The sequence below is a fragment of the Diorhabda carinulata genome, chromosome 8, assembly GCF_026250575.1.
Source record: "Diorhabda carinulata isolate Delta chromosome 8, icDioCari1.1, whole genome shotgun sequence".
Classification (NCBI taxonomy): domain Eukaryota; kingdom Metazoa; phylum Arthropoda; class Insecta; order Coleoptera; family Chrysomelidae; genus Diorhabda; species Diorhabda carinulata.
The window spans coordinates 6,067,816-6,095,777 of record NC_079467.1 but is presented as its reverse complement, the minus strand read 5'-3'; the positions used below and the strand labels follow the sequence as shown (position 1 = coordinate 6,095,777).

Genomic DNA, 27,962 nt, shown 5'->3' with positions numbered 1-27,962 from the left:
TATTTTATTTCAGTAGCGAATCCATTCAATAACTTTTTGATTGTAATAATAAGTTTTTGATCATAGATAAAATATATAATTTTGACAATTAACTCTCTTTTACTGCTCATGTGCAAATTATTTTCTATTCATTTTTTGAAGGGTGGCGGTATCTATCACGTCTACAAATGCAGATAACTTCACACTAGTGGTTTACAGCTGGCTGACTTGACAATCCAAATCAAAACATATATACAAAGAACAAACCGAATTTGATATTAAAGGATGAATTTATAGGCTAAAAGTTTTTATAGATATTTTAAGGAAAAATATGTCTAAACAACCACATTATGGTCTGTTATACAGTGAATATGAATATTCATCGTACTTACGGATACCGTTTGAAAAATTTAGTTTCATTGTAGTATCTTTCCCATTATTAGCACTTATATTTTGTATATTTTATTCCGTCATTTTTAATTTTGAGAGTGCAACATATACACATTGCGAGGTGTATAATCTCCTTCCTTCAATATCTGCAGCAATAGGAAGTTTTTCCCCTCAACGTGAAATATGGCAAGGAGCAGTCACTTTGCAAGCCATTCCTAGATTCTTTATTGCATTCCAATATTTACATCTTCATTTCAGCGTGCTACATTCACAGTATTTTTGGATAGCGAGAATAGCATTTTTTTTAAATATATTTGAAAATGTGGCTCTTGTTGTACTATCTTTCTTTGTTTCTTCACAGAATTATGGTAAGTACTCTCAAGTTATTCATTTATAGTTATAACAGAACGTGTTGTTATGTATTTTAGTCGTGCATAAAAATGCCTTCATCATGTTTATTATTGGTTCTGAGGTATATATGGCACTAACCTGCCTTTTACAAAGTTGTTTCAAAAAACAGTATCCGCTCAGTTTAAAATGGAAAAAGAGGTGTTTAATAACCAATTCAATATGTCTCATCGCAGCAGTGTATTTTTTCATGAGGCATAACTCATTTTGTGAACCTTATGGTAAGTATTAAAAATTTTATTTATTAGGATTATTTATAGGGTTACAGCATCTAAAATCTGACAGTCTTATATATCTCTGATATATAGCTTCGCCGATGGTAGCACATAGGTGTCGTCGTTTTAAATTTCCTATCCCAATACTCGGCTAATACCCAAATCTGTAGCCAGCAACAGATCACCACCATAGATAACGATCTTGAAAACATTCTGGAGTAGTGCGAAAGGAATCTGATTGAGTTGAATGCAGCAAAGGCACAGGCTGCTGATTTACAGAGAGAGCTGGTACTTCAGCTCAGGATTTGTTCCTATTTGGATATAAAATACCACCATCACAGCAAATTTGCTTGTTGGATATTGAGGTTAAGAGTAATATGTCCTGGCATAGTCAAGTGGTCAATCGAGTCAGAATCACAAAAACTTGGAACCCTCTTTAAGACCAAGAAGCTATATACTCCACAACTTCTAATCCTCTACAAGGCCCAGATTCATATATCTTTGGAGTACTGCTTGCATATTTGGAGCTCGGCTCCCAAGCATACCATGGGGTTGCTTAACTCAATACAGAAGAGAGCAATTTGATTTATAGGGGACCCAGTTGGCCAGAAACTTAGACAGCATAGAGTCCAATATGATCCCACCTAGACCAGTATTTGCAAGGCAGATAAGGCTTATGAACATCGAATTTGTCTGCAGACGCCCATAACGTCAATTTATCAGGACTCCTTTCTTTGGGAAAGTGCAAGCCTGTGAAATCAGCTGCCAAGGCATGTTTTTTCCAAACACTACAACCTACAGAACACTCTAACTAGTCCAGTCTCATAAGGTTTATCCTCTTGTGCTTACTTTTTACAAAAAGAACTCCCATATAATATAATTTGAATCAGAACATACTTATGATCAACTTTGCAAATTATGTAATTTTTATTTTTGTAGCATATAAGGAAAATTTAGAATATCATTTTATAATTTGAAATATGAATATATTTGTAGGGAAATTGCAGTTGCATAAATTTGATTACCACATTATTAAAAATTCTTGATATTTTCAAGAACTTCATAGATAACAATCTCAATAATTTTTTAAACTGCAGTAGAAACTCATGATTAATGCCACTGGAAAAACTGTATGCTGAAGTTTGATCATATTATTTCCACAACTCCATTAATTGAAATTAAGTGCAAAAACAAGGAAGTTTGTGCTGACGATCAAATATCAAACTAGATATTTAATACTATTTTAAAATTGTGCCAATATGAACAAAAACAGTTTATACATATGGATTTTGAAAGGAAGAGACCGTTTTTATATACTTACTCTTAAACTTTGCTGCAATCCCCAGCAAAGTTGACAAAGAAATTGTTATTTACGTAAACGAACTTCAGGTTTTTGTTTGTTGCTACTCAATATTTCAGACTGAACATTTTTTTAAAGTTGATAAGGGCTTATCAATACTTTTAGCTACTGCGCTAAAATTCTCTATTTGCCAAAATGGGTCATTTTAAAACATTTTGTCCAAGTTTGGGACTTTGTTTTGTAACTAAAATGAAATGAACACTAACAATTGTTAAAATCATGAACTTACTTTTGTATAGTGTACATTGATTTGAGAAGGTTTCTTACAAATACAAGTATCACAACCTTCAGATGATAAAGCTTTGGATTCCAAGGGATAGGTAGAAATAAAAAAAATTAGGTTAAGGCTGTGGGTGTGTAATTAATGCGAATACGAAATAAAATTTCAGGCTTAAAGCACTAAAAAAATATTTGTTACATCTCGTTCAATTCACCAAGATTTTGTGTGTTCTATTAAAAAGAAATAAACACTGATACATAATAAGTAGAAGACCTAAAGAGCTTGTCTGGACCTCCATTAACTCCAGTACATTGTTTGTTAGAAATTATTTGGATTGGGGAGACCTGCAGTAGTCGTATTAAAGATAATGTTTTCTGATATTCATGTCTATCAATTATTAATGTATCCCAGTATATAGGGAAGTTTTCAGAATACTAACTACAATCTAGGCATGCATATGATAATCAAACAACAATGATGTGGGGTTTCTATAATATGGAGGACCATATTGTCTTGGTGATCATTGAAAGAGGTTTCTTTAATCCTCACTGGTAGGTTGTTGACATATTAGAACTATAAGTCCTTCCTTTTACTTCCCAGTCACTTATGAATGTTATTAAAATTTACGTGAACTATTTCTTAAATTTATTGAAATATGGAATGCCTTTTACCAACATTTTTTTAATGTTCAATTCAATAACAATCAGAATCTATAGGTTATTTTGTTAACTTAGAGGTCTTCTACTGTAAGAAGATCTCCATACCACAATTTAGGTCTGTTGGCTAGTTTCTCTTTAGTCTTCGGTAGTTGGAGTAAAGGGACTAACTTGTGATTCCAGCCTTTGATAGTACATTTGGCTTCTTTGTTGTTTTGTTTCTTGTACTGTTGCAATTAGAAGGTCTTCTGGTATCATCTGGTTTGAAACATACCAGGGAGCATCGACAATTGCTCGTAGAATTGTACCCTTTGTATAACAGATATACTCGATTTGCTGGAATAGCCCTATAGTCAGGCGTAGTTTTATCTCCCCCAAGAGCTTTCAAGAAAGAAAAAAGAGAAAATGTAAAACTGTGATCAGAACTTTCTATAAGCATGTGCGGAGTTGTCTTCTTTAAATTTTGGGTACTTCGCTCAAACTGTACCAAAGCTTTGATGCTTCCCCAAAATTTCTCCTGAAAGTAAGTTATTAACCTCTCCCCTCTGGTGCGCACAGTTCTATGTCGTAAGTCCAGATTGTAATGATGACGGTTTTGTCTTGCTTTTTGTCGAGCAATCACTAAAATTCTCTCATTTTAAGGTCTATTTGTTTGCGTTTTTTTTAATGTGTTCTCTACAGTTTAATTTGGCTCCTAGGTACATTCATAGATATTTAAAATGATTGTGAAACTTCTGAAACGTTGTTAATGTATTTCGAAGGATATTTTTCTTTTCTTAGTGTAAAAATTATGTGTTGCGATTTGCTTTCGTTAATATTTATTCTCCACCTTTTGAGCCATTCTTCTACTTCGAATATATGTTCTTGTATATTTGCGTATTTTACTATAGAATCTTTGTGGGTCGGGAGAATAACAGTGTGGTCACTAATGTGTCGTCTTGGTGTAATTAGAGACTAGGGTATTGGCACTAGAACTCTGCTGCCTCGTGGAACTCTAGATTTAATGGTTTTAAATTATGACGTTTAGTATATTATTTTCGTTCTAAAGAGTCTAAGTAAGTTGAACAAGGGAGTAGGAAAAAACCGTTTGATTTTTAATAGCAAGCCTTCGTGCTAAATCTTATCAAATGCCTGACCTACGAGGATATATTGAAAAGTTCTTAGCCTGCTATAGAACTAAACAAAATTTCAATGTCAAAATATTTTATTACACAACATATTCTTCTCTTAACTGGATACATTTATTACAGCGAACCTGCAACGTCTCTAGACCTTTCAAAAAAATGTTTCTTGCTCTGCAAACCAGACCTCCACAGCTTTTATTACCACCCAAACTTTTTTTCAGTTGAGGAAAGAGATGATAGTCGGACGGAGCCAAATCTGATGAATAAAGGGGGTGTTCTAGTAATTCAAACCCTAAATCACGAACTTTTTACACGGCAACATGAAATTTGTGTGCAGGGGCGTTGTCCTGCAAAAACAAAACACCTTTGGATAGATTTCCGCGTCTTTTATCTTAAATTTTTTCCGTAGAGTGGTCAGTAATGTCGAATAGTAATCCCAGTTATTGTTCTACCCTTATCCAAAAAATCAATCATGATTACACCATGGCAATCCCAAAAAACCGAAGCAAGAACTTTTCCATCAGATTTTTGGACACGAAACTTCTTAGGTCTTGGAGAATCAGAGTGTCGCCATTCCATCGATTGTTGCTTTGTTTCTGTATCGTAGAAATGTGCCCAAGTCTCAATAATAGTAACAATTCGGTTTAAGAAGTCTACATCGTTTTCAAACCGAGCACAGATCGAACGTAATGCTTCTACCCTTGCACGCTTTTGGTCAATATTCAAATATTTGGGGATCCATTTTGGAGTAATTTCTCTCATGTCCAAATTGACGTGAACTATATGATGAACGCGTTCATATGAAATATTTAGTGCTTCAAATATCCGTTTAAGCCCAATTTGACGGTCTGATAAAATCATGTCATGAACCGCATCGATATTTTCGGGGAATGACACAGAAACTGGCATTCCCGATCGGTTATCGTCTTCAATGGAAAATTTACCTCTTTTGAAGCTTGCAGTCCAATTTTTCACGGTCGGATACCTGCTTACCTCTTAATCCTTATAAATACAGGTACTTGATGGTGGGTCGATACCCCAATTTTTTGATTTTTAGAATTTCGGTGGACATATTTTTTCTTTTAATTTGTTGCGTATATCTGGATCACTTTTTTGAGGTCAAACATTTTTGCCAAAAACCAAGCCAAAAAATCCATGTTGTGAAATTTTATCCAGATTGGGATCAATTCGTTGCAGTAATTTCTCAAAATGTTTCGAAATGGTGGGTAACAAGCTTATCGGCCTATACGGTCTATGCATTGGTTATATCTTTTCCTGGTTTTGGAATAAGAATTATTTCAAATTTCTTAAATATTTTTGGCCAGTTCTGCAGTCTTAAGATCGTGTTAGCATCATGATCCCCTTTTTGATGAGTAATTTCAACCTTTTTAATGTTAATATGTGATGTGATTTCTTCATATCCTTTGGACTTGTCAGCCTTATGTTTGTCGTGTATGTGTGTTGATTTCTATTTAGTTCGTTTTGGATAGTCTTATCTGGAATATGATATTAAGAGTTGAACTTTTTGTTAGGTATCGTAAAAACTGCCCTATATTTTCTTCATAGCTTCTAGTACAAGTTGATGTATTTGTCACCAATATGAAATCGGAAAGTATATTGGAAACATTTCCATATACTGTCAAGGTGTTATTGAAGCTAGAGGAGAAAATAGGTGCTATGAAAATAGACGATCATAAATCTCTGTTTTTTCTACAACAGAACCTGAAATATACTAGTTTTTTACTCAAATTATTATATAAATATTTTTCAATTAAGATTAATTTGATTGAAATTAAGCGTTAATTTTAATTATGAAATAGAAGTTAGGTCCCTGGTATAATTCATTGTATATTTCAAACTTCCTGATTATAGAAGGTCTAGAAGCTTGAGTCATGAATTTTGTCTACGGCCGACCGACCGTTTTCCTTCAATCTTCCCTTTTATTATCAGGCGGAGAATCTCATATCGCTCGCCTCTCATTATGTCCTAGGTACTGCAAGTTTCTCTCCTTGATTTTCGTGAGAAGTTCTTTATATTTACTCATTTGCTGTAGGACCTCTGTGTTTGTCTTATGTTCCGTCCAAGATATCCGCAGCATTCGCCTGTAGGCGTACATTTCGAACGCATCAATTTTCTTCTCTGTGGCCGCATCCGTACAGAAGAACAGGAAATATGTAACAGCCAAACATTCTGGTTCGGAGCTCCAGGCCGAAATTGCGGTTTGCTCAGAGTTTTTCGCGCTTGCTCAATTCTTGATCTGATTTCGAGTTTTGGGTCGCATTGCTAGTTGACGAGCGTGCTTACTTATCTTAGAGATGACACTTGCTCAATGATCTCTCCATGGAGTCTTAGAGTGGCGGTTCTTTGTATTTTTGAGAATACCAATAGTGTGGTCTTGGACGTATTCATATAAAGGCCAAATTGCTCACTATATTCTACGATAACGTCCATAAAAGATTGAAGCTTTGGTAGGCTACTGGCAACGGTATCATCTGCGTAACGAAGATTGTTTATAATGTTTCCATTGATCTTTATGCCTGCAGTTGTATTCAGTAGAGGAGACAAATCACATCCTTTTCGCAAACCTCTTTTTATTGCTATCTCTTCTGATGTGGACCCTTCGATTTTGACTGTTTCTGTTTGATGCCAGTAAACTCCGGCTATGATCTTTAGATCTTTTGCGTCGATCACGGTTGATCTTGAAATAAATTTGACGCCACAATACACAAAGTCTTCTCATTCATTCTTAAATAGTATTCGTAATGTTTTGTATCTACACTTTTTAGTTCTTTCAATAGATGGCTTTGAATCCCCAATGGCTCACGTCTGGTTATCTACGGTCTAACCTACAATCTTCTTTTTTTTCTTCGATTTGATGTGATCAAATAAATATGACGGTGAAAATGGCAAAACATTTTTATAATTTTCTATCTATCCTATTTTTAATAAAAGATATATGACATAGAACTATTGTATTAACCAATTAGGTGGGGAGCCAGTAGCACTGAAAGTCTCGTCAATAAATTAAGCTCGGTATGCCGAAACAATGTAAATAAAAAAATTATTGAAAAAATGAAAAAATGTCTTACCGTCACCGTATTTGACAGTAAATTTTAAGGGCTTTTAGAAAAAAATCATGCAAACCACTTTTTTTGTCGGAAGGGTTTGGCATACCTATTTGAAGTGTGTGATAGGGCTAAAATTTCTCCATCATGTCGGAAACTTTTTTTTAATTCTATTTATTTTCATGTAATTTTAAAAAAGGTATGCGCGGTCAAAAACTACCGGAAAAATCCCGCATACCAACTTGAAATGCGTAAACTATATTAGCATCTGCTCCAAAATGTACGATGTTCAATACATTTATTTTGGAGTTTTTTTACATACATAATATAGTTTAGTACAGAGTACAGTTTTAGAGGTGAATCGCAAGAGCTGGAATAGTTGCAATAGTTTCTATCATGGAGAATAGAGTATATAGTCTCCATAGTTTCTATGTATACATTTATTACTTTTCTCTTGTTCAGGTAAAGTTGTTGGGCATTTTAGAAGGTACAAGCTATTCTGTCCCTTCAGTCTGCTTCACCTTCAAACGTCAAATTTTCGTCATTTCGTTTTCTATTTTGGATAGAAGTGTTGCATCTTTATATTTTTGAATATTTTCGACTCATATTATTTTTATCACTTTATTATACATGTTATCACGAAGAGGCTGATACGACCATTTTCTTCCACGTGTTAATCATTTGTCTCTGAAATATTCACAAATTCGAAAACAAAGAAATATGGACAACAAATAAATTAGGTAAAGAAATTATATAAGTTGTACAGATCTTGTACGAGAATTAGGTCCATCACTTTATCGAGCTTTTCCGGGCTTCCATGCCTTCATAGGTTCTGATTATGCATCAGCTTTTGTTCGCAAAGGAAAAATCAAACCATTCAACATTTTAATACAGAATGAAGAATACCAAAATATGTCTGAACATTTGACGGATCCGGAAGATATCAATGACGAAGAGGAAACAGATCTTATGCAAAGATTTACCAACGAAATGTATAATATAGACAAAAATAATGTTGATAGTGCAAGATTTAAATTATTCTTGAATTTTTTGCAAGCACAGTGCCAAAGAAGAATTTTACAAACGTCTTATAAATTTCAATTCTAGCAATATTCCTCCTCCTATGGCACAAAAAATTTTGCAATGTGAATTAAGAAAATAAGTTGGAACCATTGTGATATAAAGGCCCAACTGCACGTTCAAAAGTTGAAGAAATTCTTAGTGGCCAATTAAATGAAGAAGAAAGTGAAGAATCAGAAAATGAAAACCGTTGTGATATAGATGAAATTGATTTCGATGATTATCAATAAATATACTAAGTTTCAGAATAAACTGTCAATTATTTCAATATTATTTTATTATTTCAAATATTTAAAATAACAATTATCATATTAATCCTCATATTCCTTTAAATCTAAGCAGGGAAAAAGACATATTCCATAAAAAGCATTTCCTCCAAAATAAATTTATTGAACATCATACATTTTGGAGTAGATTAGGGTGACCAAGCGTCCCGGAATACCGGGATTGTCTCGGTTATTCATAAAAAGATAAGGTGTCCCGAAAAATTATAGCGGGACGCACAAAAGTCCCGGATTTCAGTTTTGAAATAAGTTTTCAAAAATTATAAATGTTTTCCAAAAATTTGGCTTGGTTACTTTTGACTCACATCTGCAGTTGATGCTGTGGTGCTACAATCACTACACCTGTTGGCAATTATATGAACTAACAACGCCTACTAACCTAGTATTTAGCGAATGGTCCGCTTGTCGCGCCACCGATCACTGTTATAGCTGTTACAGCCAAAATAATATGTACGACTGACAACGTTGTTCAACAGTGGTTGAGGTTATGCCAGTGCAGTCAAGTGTTAGGTAAAAGAATACCGGTTTTTCTTGTTTATTAATAGTGATTCATAGCAATGCCAAAACGTGCGTGCAAAGTCAGTGACAATTATTCTAAGGAGTGGAACTTTATTAAGAGAGGTCGTTTCGATTATGAAGCAGAGTGTTCTGTGTGAAACTCTTTTATTAGTATTAGTCAAGGTGGGCGTTCGGACGTAGTTGATCACATCAAGTCAAAAAAAAAATATTAACAGATTTAGTGCTTCGAGCAGCAGTAAGACGTTACAAAATTATTTTGTTGTACCACAGTCAAGTGAAGACACCAAAGTTCGACTTACATTAGCCTACCACACGCGTAAAACATCACCAAAGTTTCAGATCTAGTGATTGCACCAATAAGCGTCATGTTTGATGATTCGTCTATTGCAAAAAAGTTTAGTTTGACAAGAATTAAAGTAACAGCTTAAATGGAGCTATCGCTTCCTAGAGTTTAAAGGAAAGTCTTGATAGTATCAAAAAGTCTGCTTTTTACGGAATTTCCACTGATGCCAGCAATCATAAAGCTGCAAAAATATTTCCATTCGTTGTTCAGTTTTTCTATATTACTGAAGGAATTCAGTCCAAACTGTTGAGGGTGAGTTCCCTAACGAATGAGACATCTGATGGAATTTCAGCATTTTGTTTAAGTACTATGGAAATGTTGGCTCTTGAAAAAAATGTGTCGCATTTTGTGGAGACAATACAAACACCAATTTCGGTGGTCTAGAAAGAAAAGGCAAAAGTAACTTATTTACTAAATTAAAGGCAGCATTGCAACAAAATATTGAGGGAATCGGCTGCCCTGTTGCGTGCAGACAGCTGCTGATACTATGAGCTGTGATATTGAAACTATAATTGTCAAAATATTCTCGTACTTTTCTATATACACCGTTAGAACCGAAAGGCTTAAGGAGTTTTGTGAGTACGTAGGAACTGCATATATGACAATAATGTGTCACTCGAGAACTCGCTGGTTATCTCTATTTCCAGCAGTTGAACGAGTCATCAACCCCTAAAAGAATTTTTCCTAAATGAAAAAAAAAGCCCCAAACATATTGGTTCAATTTTTTAGCAATCCCTATCAGTGAAGCTCATTTATGGTTTATTCATAGCCAACTTAGCACGTTCCAACATGTAATAAAGAAAATTGAAGGGAGCACGAAAAGTGTAATAGAGATTGTGGAAGTTCTGAAAAATGTTCTTGAAACTGTTACCAGGAGAAAAGAGGAGAATTTCATCTCTTTTAATGTTAAATCAGTTTTAAAAAAGCAGAAGTATCACAATCAGTTGAACAAAGTTTTAAGGAGGAAGTTGACAAGTTTTATGGCACCTGTATGGAATATTTAATCAAGTGGAGTATTTCATTTTCACCATTGCTAGTTTTCGATTGGATGTTATTGAAAAAAGTCTGGGAAAGTCTTGAAAATACAGTTGCTTATTTGAAAGAGAAGCAACTTGAAATTGACGATTCCATTCTATTTGATCAGTTTGGAATACTAAAAAATTTCACCGGAGAAAACCTTGAAAAGTGGAATCACGAAAAGGAATCCCCATTGCAATGTCATGAGAAATGGGTGAGTTTTTTTAAATATTGTGACAGTCCTCACCAATACTTCGAGATTGTAAAAATTGCACAATATCTGTTTGCAATTCCAGCCCACAACGCAAACGTAGAAATAATTTTTTCTTTCATTACTATACAATGTAGTGATGAAAGAAACAGGATGGAAGTGGGTCCCTTGAGTCAATCTTACAAATTCTCTACCAACTATAAAATGGACTGGGTAGAGTTCTACAATTATGTTTTGAAAGAAAAGGAAATGATTAGGAAGGCCGGAAGCAGTACGAAATACCCTTTCCTTCAAGATAGAGATAGAGCCACTCCATCTATTGGCAGTGATTGTTAAGAAAACCCAACATTTTTTGTTTTTATTTTTATTAAATAATATTCATAATTACGAGGCAATTCTTGTTATTTTTCCTAGATATATGTGACATTATAGGCGGAGTCTCGGTTTTTTCTGAAAATGATTTGGTCACCCTAGAGTATATGGGTGATTCCGTTCTAACTGTGATTTTTTGTATTCAAAATTTCAAGATTTTAAAATTTAACTTTTCTAACTTTTTTATGCATATTATTCATCTATTTTACTGTAAAAATAAAACTCTAAGAGGAATTTACTACAACTTCAAAGTATCACGAGCAAGACACAAATGTCGGATTTTGAGTTCCACGGTACTGACTCATTTATCCACGGTACTGACATGGTAACTTAAGATATTAAACAACAAGTGCATCAATTTTCCTCAGTTTGATCATAAACATTAGAATTTATAAGGTAATTAGTTTAAATCATTTGTTACGACAAAAAAAATTAATAATTTATCGGTAAATTCTAGGAATGGACATGACACGGTACTGACATGGTAACTTAAGATATTAAACAACAAGTGCATCAATTTTCCTCAGTTTGATCATAAACATTAGAATTTATAAGGTAATTAGTTTAAATCATTTGTTACGACAAAAAAAATTAATAATTTATCGGTAAATTCTAGGAATGGACATGACACGGTACTGACATTCAAGTGATGTAGTATAAGTTTTCTTTAAGTGGCAAGTTATATTGTATAAAAATAATGTTTAAATATCTTAAGAATTATTCAATTAACAGAAAATTTTTATTAATTGATTATTAATTAATGACTAGTACAAAAAACAATACAGGACATTGAATATCACAGTTATAATGGAATCACCCATATGCTAATGTAGTTCATGCACTTCAAGATGGTATGCGGGATTTTTTCGGCAGTTTTTGAGTGCGCATACCAAGATATGCTTTAAAATTACATAAAAATAAATAAAATAAAATGAAAAGTTTACGGCATGATGAAGAAATTTTAGCTCTCACCACACACTTCAAATAGCTATGCCAGACCCTTCCAGCAAAAAAGTAGTTTGCGTGATTTTTTTCTAAAACTAATAAAATTTACTAAAATTTTTTTTATTTCTCTATGACGGAATTTTCAGTGTTACCGGCTCCTGGAGTGAATAATTTTTCAATTAGTGGAACCTGTGCATTAAAATAATTAAACTTTTTCATTTTTTCAGTTTACACGCTATTTGCGTTAAGTGAATATGTAGTGGTACTTTCCAATATGGCATTCCATTTGACAGCATACTATGACTTCGGAAATAAAGATATTGTTATCTACAAACACGGCCTTGCTCTTACAGAAAGATAATATTTAGTGATTTAGCTAGTTATTTAATTTATATTAATTTATTATTTCATTGTTTTTGATGGTTACAGTATTAATTTAGTATTTATATATACTCAAAATTGCTACAGTAAATATAAGATCTGTTAACAGAATTAACAGAAATGAAAAATAATTGATATTTTGTTTTTAAATTTAAATACATTATATTATTATAATTCCACTTCCGAAATAATAAAATATTTACATTTATAATAATTTAAAAGACAATTCTTTATAAATGGATTAGTAATTAAGGATTGAAACGAAGTGAAGAAATTGTTTCAGTCCAAACGTTTCAATAACATTGATATAATAATAATTTAGATATGTAAAGTGGTCCGTTAATTTCTAGTGGTGATAATACATAAAAAATAAGGGGGTTGCTTTGTTTACGTTTTTTTTTTAAAACTAAATACAGGGTGTTTCTATATTCGACCGACAACGCTCTACAACAAAGATATCTCAATCTGAGATATAGGGTGTTCAAAATTTTAAATCAAAATAAAAAATTTGCCATAAATCAAGTACTTATTTAAATTTGGTTACCAATATGCTCTTTAATAAAGTAATATTTTGACATAAACAAACTTTGGAAAAATTAAAATTATGAATAATTTTTATTTGTTTTAAACTACTTAATCATTATTCGAAATTAATTAATTTGTAAATTAATTACGTGTTTGCAGACTTTTGCTTAGAGGCAAATTTCTACAACACCGTTCATTTTAGCTTCATAAAAGGTTATTAGTTTTTTAACTAAAAATAATTAGGCAATTTAAGACAAAATTAAAAAAATAATTTGCTCCAGTGGTGTAAAAAATAGGGTAAAATAGGTAAAATGTGACAACGAACCCTGACAGCGCGCCACTGGGTAAATTTTTCCAAAGTTTGTTCGTGTCAAAATATTACTTTATTAAGGAGCATATTGGTCACCAAATTTAAAAAAAAAATTTGAAAGCGTTCTTGATTTATGGCAAATTTTGATTTAAAATTTTGAACGCTCTATATCTCAGCAACTAGGCCCCGTAAGGGTTCGTATTCCTGTATCAAAATGAATTATTTATTGAGATCTCTCAGTGGTAGAGCGTTGTCGGTCGAATATAGAAACACCCTGTATAAATACAACCTCTTGGAGAACCATGTTCAAATATTTTAATTGCAGATTTAGTTATTTAAAGTTATTTAGATGTGTTGTTATCTTATATTTTATTATAAGACTATTTCAAGAAATTGTTTCAAAAATAGTGTAACTAGACCTATGCAAAAAGGTGTTTAGATGCAATTTCATGTTGACGCTCGACTCTTAGAGCATAAAACGAGATCACGTGGTACAATTTTGACTGATACGTCAACTTAAATTAATGCAAAGTCAAAACTAAACATCAATTAGGTTTTTAAATCGGGTATTAAAGCAACAGCTTTTTGGCTTGACGTTGTTATATTTGACGCTGCATTAATTTAAGGTGGAGCTCCAGTCCAAATTATAACACATGATTTTATTTGACACTCTAAGCCAGCTTTTAATAAATTGAAGGTATACATGTGTTTTATTGTTATAGTATTTTATTATACCTATTGGGGCGAGACAAAAAAAATTTAGTTACTACGTAAATATCGTTCAAGATGATGAAAAAAAAATCTGGTACAGTTTCAGCTCTTAGTATCAATATTTAGAGGTGCCGTATCCTATTTTTTGATTTCACATTTAAATACAAGGGAATTATTTTTTTTTTTCGAATTTTAATGTATTTCCACGGATTTTTGTATAGTAAAAAGAAATAGTAGGAAATTAAACAGCCTAAAAAAATAATTTTTTCTCTCTCCAGGATGAAAAGCTCGCATTTCGTCCCTGGTATGCGGGACATAAATGGCCTATTCTCTTCCGAGAAGAACTTTCTTTTGCTCCTGGTATCGTAGCAACGATTTGATATCGAAGTGTTTACTCTCGATGACAGTTCGCTTCACAAGACATTTAGTATATATTATACCCTGAAATATAGAATTAAGTTTACAAAAATGAATTTAGACGATTTTAGTGATAGTGAATTAGAATACGTCAAGGACTGATTTTTGTCAGCCTCGCCTTCGGCTCGCTAAATTCGCAGTTAAAGTTCAACCCAAAATAATAAATGATGACTTTCACAAAATCTTATAGTTTTCTACAAAAAAATGTCTTAAAAACGTAAAACAACATATTTTTCTTCATCTTTCTAATTTTTAATTCCCAAATTTTTTGAAAAAAGCTTACGTTATGTAACACGATTCGAATGAAAGCTGATTTCAATGTAACTGATTTCAAATCACAAATAATTAAATAATAGACATAATCGCATCAAAAATCTTTGCAGTTCTTCCGACTACTTTGAAATCAGTTTTTAACAATTTCATTCGAATCGTGCTTTATAACATAAGTTTTTCTCAATAAATTTGGGAAATTTTTTTGTAGGAAACTATAAAGTTAAAGTTGTCATATATTATTTAAGGTTGAACTTTAACTGCGAATAATTTTTAACCGAGTTGAATTATTTCAGACTTTTTTTGTAGGCCCTTTAATTTCCTACAATAATATCTATTTCTTTTTACTACACAATAATTCGTTGAAATACATTAAAGTCCAAAAAAATCCCATGTAATTTAAATGGGAAATCAAAAATCACAATGCGGTACCTCTAAATATTGATATTAAGAACTTAAACTTTACCAGAGCTTCTTTTTCATCACCTTGAACGATATATTCGTTTTTTGGCCCACTCTAATACCGAAATAGCATAACCTGTGCCCGACACGGCACAGTATTATTTCATTTACATTGTTGGTGATAAGCATGATTATGTATTCGAGTTATTGACGCAATCTTTTTTTATTCATGTTCAGTTACATTTTCACATGTGAAATCTAAATAATATTCCACAGGACTTATTTAACTTTATTCGTTCGATGGATATTTTTCCGAATTCCTTATTAACTAGTCAAGTTTTTATTACAACTTTGAAAAGGTCCATCATAACCTGAAATAAAATTAACTATCAATTTCCACCCATTGTATATTTATTTTTACCGTCACCTGTTCGTTCGGCGACCAAGGTTTTCCATCAAAACTATATTATTCTGAAGGATATACATATTTGTTAAAATATATCGGAAACAGTTCCGAGAGGGTGTACAAATTCCAATGTGGAAGAGATTAACGAGACGCCGAAGGATCAGTTGTTCTTCATGGTCTTTTCATATCTTCATGTTTGGGGATATGCCCTCATTTAGTGTTTCGAAATAAACGATTTCGTCATTTATTGTTTAAAGTAAAGCCGGGCGGTTTGTTTTACTCTTACCAGAAGGTTTGTTTCACTTTTACCGGATGTCCCAGTCCGTTTAAGCTAAATGGCCTGGTTTTTTTTTATTTTTACCGGAGGGCTCACTTCACCCATACCCTAGGCTAGTATGGTTCATCTGGATGTTTGCTGAAACCCACAAATTGTGATTCCTCTCGTGATTTCCGTTTCGATCCAGTGTTCAAGGTCGATCTAAGTAGCTGTCTGGATTCTAAATGTCTGCCTGTCCATTGCTGTTCATCGTTAGATAACTACGACTGAAACTTACCATTATCGAGAAATGATCTAAGGTTAGATTAAATATATATATATATACAAGGCTATAGATTCTATTGGGAATTGTTTGTTTCAGTCAAGTACTCCTATATTTTGCATATCTTGCACAATATGATCTTCCCATCTACTTTTTGGTCAATCTATTCTTGACCGGTCTGCATTCTGTAATTTTCCTTGTACCTCGCCGTTTTTCCATTCTTCTGTTGTATCTATACTGTTGTATTCTTTTTGCTGTAATTGTATTTACTACATCCTCATTTTCTAATATATTCTTGAGTCCATAGTTCATAAGTCTTATAATTGTCCTTCTTTTCAGACTGTCGGATGCTTGTTTGAAGTCGATGAAAAGCATTTGCATATCAATGTTGTTCGCAGCTTTTTTTAAATCACTTGTTTTATAGTATGTATCGCATCTACTGTTTATTTTCCTTGTCTAAAACCTTTTTGATATACCCAGTCTTTCATTTATTAATGTTGTTAGTATTTGGTATATGGTATTGAGCAATCTAATACCTCCATAATTGCTACATATGTTGAGATTTCCTCCTTTCATTATTGGTATAATAGACCACTCTCTCGACATTGTTATTGTTCCCCATACTCTTTCTATGATCTGGAATATTTTGTACCTTAGGTTACCTTCCCCATATTTTATTAGTTCACGATTTCGTCTGATCCTCCTGTTTTATTGTGCTTCATTTTGTTGATTATGCAATTAAATTCCACTTCCGTCTTTTTTTCTTCATTTTCTAATATTGTCACTTATATCACCTTCTTCGTATTCACTGTTCTTTCGTTAATAATTTTTTGAAATACTGACTCCATTTATTATTATTATTATTTGTTATAGTTCGTTTTCTATTTTGTTTCTTTATATGTTGATATAATTTTATATTATTTTTATTATCATTTTCCAAGTTGTCTATACCATCATTTAGCTATTTGATTTTCTTTATTTATATTATCTTTGTGGTTTCGTTTCTTATTTTCTTAAATCATCTTCTTTCATAGTTCGTAGTCATTTCTTAGGTCAGATTATCTCAGATAAATATGTATTATGTATCTAGCACCATTTGTGAATATTTTTTTTAACTATATATTATCAAGTATCTAACAATAGGTCTTGGTACTTTTAAGTAACTTTTTATTTGACAAATGTTTTGAAACTGATCAGATTTTATCTACATATCTTTTTGGTATTCATTCTGGATACCATTCCAGAAAATTACATATATTTCTTTTCTAATTTAATCACCACTGTATATAATTGTACATAATTACTATTATTGCTCATTTATGAACAAGAAAGTATCATCGGGGATTTTTGATTCATTTTACTTTGTTCCAAATAATTCAGAGGTTTCTGAATTCCATGCCATCAAAAATTTAGTGGCACCAGACGAACATCTGTCGTTTGTTGTTTGGCAAAAATAAAAATAATTCATGTTTAATTGATGGCTAAAATTTTTTTAAATATGTATTTTAATTTTTATGAATTCAAGGTTATTTTTTTTGCTCAGGTGAAGTATATTGTATTCATATGGGATGCGGTGGGTGGTGATGTAAAATGAATTATCCCAATGTCTTTTAATGAAACCCTTAATATGAAATTCATTTTCGAAACTGTGGGGAAGATATTAAAAAAAAACCTTTTCATTTGTTGTATCTCCCCTGATTATTCAGTTCTAGAAAAATGTAGCTTTATGTTTTGATGTACTGCTCTAGAAATTTACAGGGCCCCTCTGTATATTCATACATTTAAATTGGCCATGTAACTCTTGCTTCTACCAGCTACAAATTTTTCAGAATATTAAATATGGAGAACATTTATATTTATTATCTTTGTCGATTCACTCATTTTGTGTTTATTAAATATAAAAGTTACGAATTTTGAAACTGAATAAAAATCAAATCCTGTTATGGTTTTATTATAAAAAAATTAAATTTATATCTTTTTGAGGTGTTAGTGTATTTAACAATTATTATATCATATTAGTCCAGGCTATCAAGGTTTTCACCTCCGATTTCCATGACCTGCATCGATTTTAATGAAATTTTAACACCATGTAAGGAATAGCTCAAAAAGCCGATGTGTTCTTTTGCCCTGGGGGTGAGTTCCACCTCAACTAGATGGTGAAAATTTTAATGTTGAAAATAACTGCGGAAATTGGTAGAGAACCAAATTTTAGACAAAAAATTTTTTTGGAAAAATCAACAGTTTTTTAGTTATGTGCGATTGAACACATGCATTTTTTGATTTCTGATTTTATCAGAAAAAGTGCAAGAAACAAAAATGAAGCTTATAAAAAAATAAAGAGATTGGAGATTGGTTTTTTAAAAATTTGCTTTAGGCAAAACACAAAACGAGCTATGATTTATTGAAGGTTGAATATTTTTATCGAACGAAAACTTTTTAAAATTCAACGGCGAGTAACGGAAAAACGGTCAACTTTTCGAGGTAATTGCATATAACTTTTTCAAAGTATTTTTAAAAAGCTTTAAAATGAGGGTTAGTAGAAGTCTCTAGCATAAGTTATGGCCGAAATAAAATCGAAGAGAAAGCTGACAGACGGAAGAGCTAGTATTCTTAAGTGGAGCATGCCATAAAAATCTCGAAAACCAGAAAAGCAACCGGACTGAATGCTTGAAGGCTTTGGAAGATAGGAACTTGACCCATCTTACAAAATTGTTCAAAAAAATCTACAAAACAGGGGAAATTCCAAAAGACTGGCTTAAATCATTATTCATTCCATTGCCTAGAAAGAACAACCCTGTGACGAATATCGGTTTGATGAGCCACACACTAAAAGTACTCTTCAAAATAATCCAGCAGAGAATATATCGAAAATGTAAAGAACAACTAGATGAAACGCAATTTGGCTTTAGAGAAGGATTAGAGGCTAAGAAGCATCATTCGCTATCACAGTACTACTACAGAAGTGCAGAGAATACAACAAAAATGTATATGCCTGTTTCATTGATTTCCAGAAGGCCTTTGATAAAGTCCAACACGATAAACTTTAACAACTATTAACTTAGATCCGAAGCGATATACGATTAATCAAAAATATCTATTTTATTGCAATCAAACGGCAGTAGTGCGTGTTGAGGACATGGAGACAGACGAAATCGAAATTCAAAAGGGAGTTCGCCAAGGCTGCGTTCTTTCTCCACAACTATTTAATCTATATTCTCAGTTTGTATTTCAGAAAGTGCTGGATGAGAGATTTGAGAAGGTAAACATCGGATGAACATCAATCAACAACATAAGATTCGCCGCGGAAACTGCTATAATGGCTGAGAGTGAAGAAGATCTTCATACACCAAAATATTTATATTAACCCTATTCTCACACTTAATGGAAAACAAATAGAATGGGTGCAAAAATATAAGTATCTTGGTTCAGTCATAAACGCTCATATGGATACAGACGAAGAAATCAAGATCAATCAGAATTGAAATGGCTCGAAAGGCATTTGTCAAGTACTCCTCAATGTTTGCAAACAGAAATCTAAACCTCCACCTCAGAATAGGATTCATGGAATGTTATGTGTGGTCAGTACTTATGTACAGAGTGGAAATTGGACCTTGGAAACTCAAATGATCAAAAAACTTGAAGCATTTGAGATGTAGCTCTATAGACTCATCCTGAAGATACTCTGGACAGGCAGAATCACCAACGACGAAGTACTAAGCCGCATTGGTCGTAAAAGAAAGCTGTTGATAATTATTAATATAATTATCCTCCGTAAGATGTTTTTTTTATCTTAATAATTGTCAACAGCTTTCTTTTGCGACCAATGCGTCTTAGTACTTCGTCGTTGTTGATTCTGTCAGTCCAGGGTATCTTCAGGATGCATCTGTAGAGCCACATCTCAAATGCTTCAAGTTTTTTTGAGTGAGTGGCAGGGCAGAGTAGAGAGAAAGAAAGTCATCGACAGGAAGAAGAAATCTTGGCTCTTTAATATGAGAGAATGGACAAATCTCAGCGTCGGAGAATTGTTTCATGTTGCGAGGGACAGAGACGCATTTAAAAACGTGGTCGCCAACCTTTAATGAGAAGACGACTTGAGAAGATTTTTTTTAATAGAAAAAAATCCTCAATGTCACTATTAGCAATAGTACCCAAATTGCAATAAAACTTTAATCCAGTGATGATTTATTTTACGTAATAATAATGATTTCTTATATAATACTCTAATAAAGTTTGAACGATTTATAATGCATAATTTCGAAATTTTTTCAAAATTTCTGAAAAACATAAAAATTGATAAAGAACAAAAAGTTAGTATTTTTTTAACAAATATTTTAGTTTTATAAAATTTTTTTCAACTTGTAAAAATAACTGAGATATGATTATACAAATTGTACCCTAACATATGACTGAAACCATTTTCGAACCCTTTAAACGTTTAAAAAATAAAGGGCTAAAAAAATTAAAATGTCTATAAACTTATAAGTTATAAAATTACCTATAAATCTACGTTTTGTGCGAATAACCGAGATATGGCCAGAATTGTGTGCCAATAATTACGAAGAGGGACAACATTAAAAATTTTTCAAAAAAGTATATTAAAAATGTTTATGATATTCTTCCCTGTTATATAAAAGAAAATAATAATATAAAATTAATTATCTAATTTTCTTTTTTAATTTAACAAATTTCCAGTGTAATTAAAAATTTTTCCACATAACAGATAATTTAAGTGATATATAAAATAATATTGTATAACTCTTGTAAATAATTTTTATATTTTTTTGTCATGAGGAATGATTTATAGGGGTTAAAAATTTTAAATACATAATATTCAAGTTAAAAGTAATAATAAAATATCAATTTGAAACACATAAATCAAAAAATGTACATGTATGTAAATATTGTTTTCAATTTTTTTACGAAATAGGGGATGGTTTATAGAGGATGAAAATTATAAATACAAAATATTCAAGTCAAATCAGATAAAAAGGTATCCATTTAAAATAAATAAATCATCAAAAAGAATAAATACGTCTATAAATATTTTATTTTCAATTTTTTTTCGAAAAAAGGGAAGATTTATAAGGGTTGAATATGTGGGATACAAAATATTTGGCTTGAACACAAACAAAAAGAGTCAATTAATATAAGTGAGCTATCACAAAGTAATTAAATAATATTTTTTAAATTTTATATTTACAGCAAGGTTGAAAAATTATGAATACTATATTAAAGCATTGAAAAAAACTTTTATTCAAACCCAAAAAGTATTTTTCTACTCATTAAATGCTCATAATTATAATTTCGTTGATTAATAATAAGGGGTAGTTTTTACCCCTAAGAGTAATAAGCACATATCGGCATAAGGTAGAATTTGAAGGTAAGGGTAAGTCAAGCTCAATTCCAAATTTTCATGCAAATCGATGCAGGTTCATGGAAATCGGAGGTAATACCTCATATTTACCTTGGTAGCCTGGACTGTATTATCTATATTATACTTCATTATGAGAAAATTTTTATTTTTATATGACAAACTTTTAGAAGAAATATTTGTAATCGAAAAATATAACCAGTAGCAATTTTGTGTATCGGGTGTGCTTGTAACTTTCAGAATGAACAATGTTTTTTATTTAGGTTTAAAAAACCAACACTGCCATTTATTTTAAAACCATATAAGAATTGTTATAATTGTAAACTTAAATTGAGCCCTAAAGGAGCATAAACGTGTGTCGATAATTTTATTTTTTATACAGGTTACCGTGAAAGACCAAAATTGGAAAATGTCCACTTTCACTATTGAATGTCAACAAACAATAACTACGTCGAATATTTCATTACGCTCTTGTATATTGGGACACTCACCGGTGTACGTCGACAATCACAGATATGCTCTGGTGGAGGTTGAAAATTGAAAAGCCAACAAAAAGTGTGTTTCCCGTCAAATCCTTTGTTCTGCTTGCAGTTGTCAATTTTGTCAGTCTTATCCAATGTTGGCGAGAGCAACGTTTTCTAATTTTTGTTTCCGACACCCTAATTTTTACAGAATAGATATTGCAGTGAATCGTGATCTTTTTTTGAAAAATTAAATGCATTAATTGCAGGTAAACGGGAAGACAAGTTTTTATTTTTTTCAAGAAAAGTACTAAAACTAAGAGCTACACACTTAGATTACAGACAATGAGGAATCGTTCATTTGCAGAGCTGAAATTTTTACGGTTTTTCTAGATAGTCTCAGTTACACTTTACACACTTTTGCCATTTCTTCTGATGCCATTCGCGCAGAAAGATTCTACCTCCGCATTACTTTCGTATCGCAGTCCGCCAAGTGCCTCTTTCAATGGACAAAATAAATAATAGTCGCATGGAGACAAATCGGGGCTATAACGAGGTGGATCCAGTGTTTCACAACCCGATTCGTTCAACGTTTCCATTATCAGTCGAACTGTCTGGCGTTGTCTTGCAGCAATATCGCACTACTGATTGGAATATTGCGTCGTTTTGATCTGGAGACAGGTTTTACTTTGTTTTTTCGCGTCCACAGTTCGTTGTCCAGTGAGAAAATCAACAGCAATTACTCCTCTCGCCCTAAAACACGGTACACAGCATCTTTTCCGCTGACAATCTAACCTAACAGAATATAGTGGTGCACCCAAATCTTGCTTGTAGTAAATGTTCGGTGCAATAAATTTTTTTCCTTCCTCTTCATACCGCTGCAGTATAGGGATGTCGGATATGAAAAAAAATATCGATGTATCGATATTTATTGAAATAACATTATAAATATCGATATCTCAAGAGGAAAATATCGATATATCGATACTTTTTGGAAACTTCACATCACTCATTACTGAAACTGACTTAGCACCTATTTAGTTCAGTTATACTTTCATTATAATTTTCATGGCTGGTTGTAGAAGTAGATAAATATGCTGCATGCTCAATTTCGGCGTCATAAGAAATGTTAGATAAACTAGCTGAAGTTAAAGAGATAGATAAAAAAGTTCCGAATGATAGTCTTCGATGTTGCTCCAATGCGGATTTTCTAGTTTTAAGATCTGAATCCAATATTGACTAAACATCAGCATTTTTAAAGTATGCGAATGTAGTACTACTGCTGGACGACATGATTCACGTTGTGAAACACAAATTCCGAATTAGAATAAAGTCACGAAATTTATGTTATTAAAGTACCGAGATTACTCGAAAAATGACGGACGAATACACAATTGAAAATATCGATACATCGATATGTTTATACTTTTACAGCAAGCCTACTGCAAACTTTGCAGCGACGACAGTTTCATAATAAAAAATATATATTGTTTTCAATATAATTTGCGATACTGGAACTTTTGTATTGACATTTCGATACATCGGATTAATATATATCAGTTAAAAATATCGATATATTAAATTAAAAATATCGATATATCGATAATTGTTCAGCAAGCCGATTACAAGAGTCGCGTGTAAACTTTCCGGCGACGACAGTTTCATAACAAAAAATATATATCGTTTTCAATACAATTTGCGATACTGGAACTTTTGTATTGACATTTCGATACATCGGATTAATATATATCAGTTAAAAATATCGATATATTGAATTAAAAATATCGATATATCGATAATTGTTCAGCAAGCCGATTACAAGAGTCGCGTGTAAACTTTCCGGCGACGACAGTTTCATAACAAAAAATATATATCGTTTTCAATACAATTTGCGATACTGGAACTTTTGTATTGACATTTCGATACATCGGATTAATATATATCGGTTAAAAATATCGATATATTGAATTAAAAATATCGATATATCGATAATTGTTCAGCAAGCCGATTACAAGAGTCGCGTGTAAACTTTCCGGCGACGACAGTTTCATAACAAAAAATATATATCGTTTTCAATACAATTTGCGATACTGGAACTTTTGTATTGACATTTCGATACATCGGATTAATATATATCGGTTAAAAATATCGATATATTAAATTAAAAATATCGATATATCGATAATTGTTCAGCAAGCCGATTACAAGAGTCGCGTGTAAACTTTCCGGCGACGACAGTTTCATAACAAAAAATATATATCGTTTTCAATACAATTTGCGATACTGGAACTTTTGTATTGACATTTCGATACATCGGATTAATATATATCGGTTAAAAATATCGATATATTAAATTAAAAATATCGATATATCGATAATTGTTCAGCAAGCCGATTACAAGAGTCGCGTGTAAACTTTCCGGCGACGACAGTTTCATAACAAAAAATATATATCGTTTTCAATACAATTTGCGATGCTGCAACTTTTGTATTGACATTTCGATACATCGGATTAATATATATTGGTTAAAAATATCGATATATTGAATTAAAAATATCGATATATCGATAATTGTTCAGCAAGCCGATTACAAGAGTCGCGTGTAAACTTTCCGGCGACGACAGTTTCATAACAAAAATATATATCGTTTTCAATACAATTTGCGATGCTGCAACTTTTGTATTGACATTTCGATACATCGGATTAATATATATCAGTTAAAAATATCGATATATTAAATTAAAAATATCGATATATCGATAATTGTTCAGCAAGCCGATTACAAGAGTCGCGTGTAAACTTTCCGGCGACGACAGTTTCATAACAAAAAATATATATCGTTTTCAATACAATTTGCGATGCTGCAACTTTTGTATTGACATTTCGATACATCGGATTAATATATATCAGTTAAAAATATCGATATATTGAATTAAAAATATCGATATATCGATAATTGTTCAGCAAGCCGATTACAAGAGTCGCGTGTAAACTTTCCGGCGACGACAGTTTCATAACAAAAAATATATATCGTTTTCAATACAATTTGCGATGCTGCAACTTTTGTATTGACATTTCGATACATCGGATTAATATATATCAGTTAAAAATATCGATATATTGAATTAAAAATATCGATATATCGATAATTGTTCAGCAAGCCGATTACAAGAGTCGCGTGTAAACTTTCCGGCGACGACAGTTTCATAACAAAAAATATATATCGTTTTCAATACAATTTGCGATGCTGCAACTTTTGTATTGACATTTCGATACATCGGATTAATATATATCAGTTAAAAATATCGATATATTGAATTAAAAATATCGATATATCGATAATTGTTCAGCAAGCCGATTACAAGAGTCGCGTGTAAACTTTCCGGCGACGACAGTTTCATAATAAAAAATATAAATAGTTGCAAAATAAATACATATAAAGTTGTATTGTATTTAAATTTATGTAAACAATGTCAAATGAAACACAGTACACCAAGAAAGATATTGTTGTGAAACCAACCATCATTTCTGAGTTGAACTTGAGATGTCAAGTTGATCTTATGGATCTGCAGTCAAACAAAGATGTCGAATATAAGTTCACAATTGTGTATCTAAATCATTTAACTGAGTTTGTTCAGCTACGACTTTTGAAAACTAAGAGGCGGAAGAAGTAGCGTATCGCGTCTTACAATAATTTTAACATTTGGTGCTCCAGCGTCAGATAATGGTAGAGAATTTAGTAATAATCCAGTCAAATCCGACATATGCGCAATGTGGAAAGATGTTAAGATAGTTCATAGAAATCCTCGTCACAGTCAAACACAAGGCTCAGTTGAAAGGGCCAACCAGGATATTTAAAATATGCTAACTGCATGGATGAACGATAACGATGCAAATAAATGGTCAGAAGGTTTACTCTTAATTCAATTTGCCAAGAACACTACATACCCACGGATGATTACGCCAAGTCCTCATGAAGCCATGTTTGGCATTGAAGCGAAAAGAGACATAGCATCGTCTTTTTGCCTAGCGAACAAATTGCAAATATCGAAGAACAACTTAAAGAAATTGCCAATACTTTAAAACCGAAAAACAGCTTCAAGAAACTTGTGAAGAAATTTTATCAGTGGTCATAGCGAAAATCATATTCCAAAGAAAAATATTGAAGAAGGCTTGCAATCTACCAAGTCTTCACATCAAGTTTTGAGTGAAAAATACGAGTTAATTTCTATAAAAATGCAGTTGTAGAAGCTAGAGTTTCTTGTGCAATTCAAAGTGTCAAAATATTTTAAGTTGTTGCAATAAACAACATTTTAATCACATAATTTAGGAAGTTTTTTATAACTATTGTTTTATTTTCTCATATAGAACCTACTGTATAATTTTATGTTTTTCTTCCATTCTAATTTTGAATGTATTGTGTGTTTTAAGTTCTTAGTCATTTCTTTCAGATAGAACAGTGTATTAGACCAGTGAACAAAAGTTTATACCTCAGATTCCCATCAAGATGCATCGATTTGCTTGAAATTTCAGCAGTAGCTAGTACCTTAAAAAGCAAAGTTTACCCTATTCCGATAAGTGTTTTCACTCTAGGGATGAATACCACCCCAACTAGGGGGTGGTATTCGTGATTGAAATTTTGATTTTTTGTTACAAAAAAGCATATTTTTACTCGATTTTTCACAAATAACTCAAAAACTTCAAATTTTATCGAAAGACTGCAAGTTTTTGGTTATAGACCTGATACAAAACGAGTTATGATTTATTAAATGAGGAACTTAATGAATCGAAGATTTTGAAAAATTGAATAACTGGAAAACGCTCAATTTTATAAAAAAATGTAAACAACTTTAAAAAACCATTCCAATGAGACTTTGTAATACATCAAATAAGGTATTTATAACGAAAATAAGATATAATCTCATGGAAAAAACGTCATCTCTACCCTTGATATTGCCACCCTAATTGAAATAAAATGTTATAAATTTGTGAATTACTTTAATTAAATACAAATAATAGGATCAAGAAGTTTGAATTGCTTAGAAAGCTTAATTCTAAAAAAAATTATGGTTACAATGGAGGAAGATACTTTAAAACTGCTAGAGAACAAAACATTTTTTTTAATAATTTTGTTTTTTTATTTTTCTCCGAATTAACAGTCAAAAAATTTTCTTATGAAATGGTGAAAAAAACCGGTATAGCACTGGCAACATCTGCTTAGGAGAAAGGAGACTTTCTACATATACATGGATATAATATGGGTTGATATACATTGATTATGGTTTGAAAAACATAAATAGTATCCAAAACATCATGTGATCTTTATTTTAATCATATTTTATTGAATTTGGACAATAAAGGGTAGTTTTTACCCCTTATAATAATTTGCACATATTGGAATAGGGTGGTTTTTGTGGTGAAGGGTAAAGAGAATATAATTATAATATTTTACGCAAATCCATGCGTCTTGATGGAATTCTGAGGTGATACCATATTTTTACCGCTGTTCACTGGACTATATCGCGACTGAATTACTGAGTACACAAATAAATCAATGGAGAAAGCATTTTTAAGAAAAGTGTATCTGTTTAGGTGTCGGTGTTTGTTCTTTTCTTCTTTTATTATAATAATAATGATACACTATTGTATTTCGTAAACGCACAACTTTGATTACATATATTATCCTTGCATCTCATATATTGATATTGAATTATTATACATTAAACAGATTTTTATAAATTTTACGTCTGCAACTCTTGTGGTGTGTATCTTGAATGCCCTGGGTTTTGCTGTCTCTCTTCTGGGACCTCGTGGTCGCAGCGTTGCCAGGTTTAGCTTCCATATAAAATTTAGAAGTCGTAACAGTATCTTATTAAACATAACTTGAAAAATATGTTGAAACTGCTAGAAAACAAAAAATTAGGTTTTTTTTTAAAATATTTTTTTGATTTTTTTCAGAATTAACATCCTTTTCAAAAATG

General features: G+C 32.0%; 1 protein-coding gene across 2 annotated transcripts; it reads left to right on the top strand.

The window, feature by feature from the left end:
* Positions 1-153: 153 nt before the first annotated feature.
* LOC130897393 (post-GPI attachment to proteins factor 2-like) lies at positions 154-14,413 on the top strand. 2 transcript variants are annotated; one of them, XM_057806225.1, is made up of 3 exons: positions 154-737; positions 798-998; positions 12,416-14,413. In XM_057806225.1, the coding sequence occupies exons 1-3, from the start codon at positions 311-313 to the stop codon at positions 12,547-12,549; spliced, it is 762 nt and encodes a 253-aa protein (XP_057662208.1). In that variant the 5' UTR covers positions 154-310; the 3' UTR covers positions 12,550-14,413. The 2 variants fall into 2 exon arrangements, with proteins under 2 accessions (XP_057662208.1, XP_057662209.1); XM_057806226.1 differs by lacking the exon at positions 12,416-14,413 and adding an exon at positions 8,525-8,651.
* The last annotated feature ends 13,549 nt before the right edge of the window (positions 14,414-27,962 follow it).

What these genes read in the sequence shown, in the direction of transcription:
- LOC130897393 (XM_057806225.1), top strand. Translation starts at nt 311, where the DNA reads ATGTCTAAACAACCACATTATGGTCTGTTATACAGTGAATATGAATAT. An exon ending in TGTTTCTTCACAGAATTATG is followed by an intron (nt 738 to 797) that starts GTAAGTACTCTC and finishes TATGTATTTTAG; the next exon opens with TCGTGCATAAAAATGCCTTC. An exon ending in CTCATTTTGTGAACCTTATG is followed by an intron (nt 999 to 12,415) that starts GTAAGTATTAAA and finishes TCATTTTTTCAG; the next exon opens with TTTACACGCTATTTGCGTTA.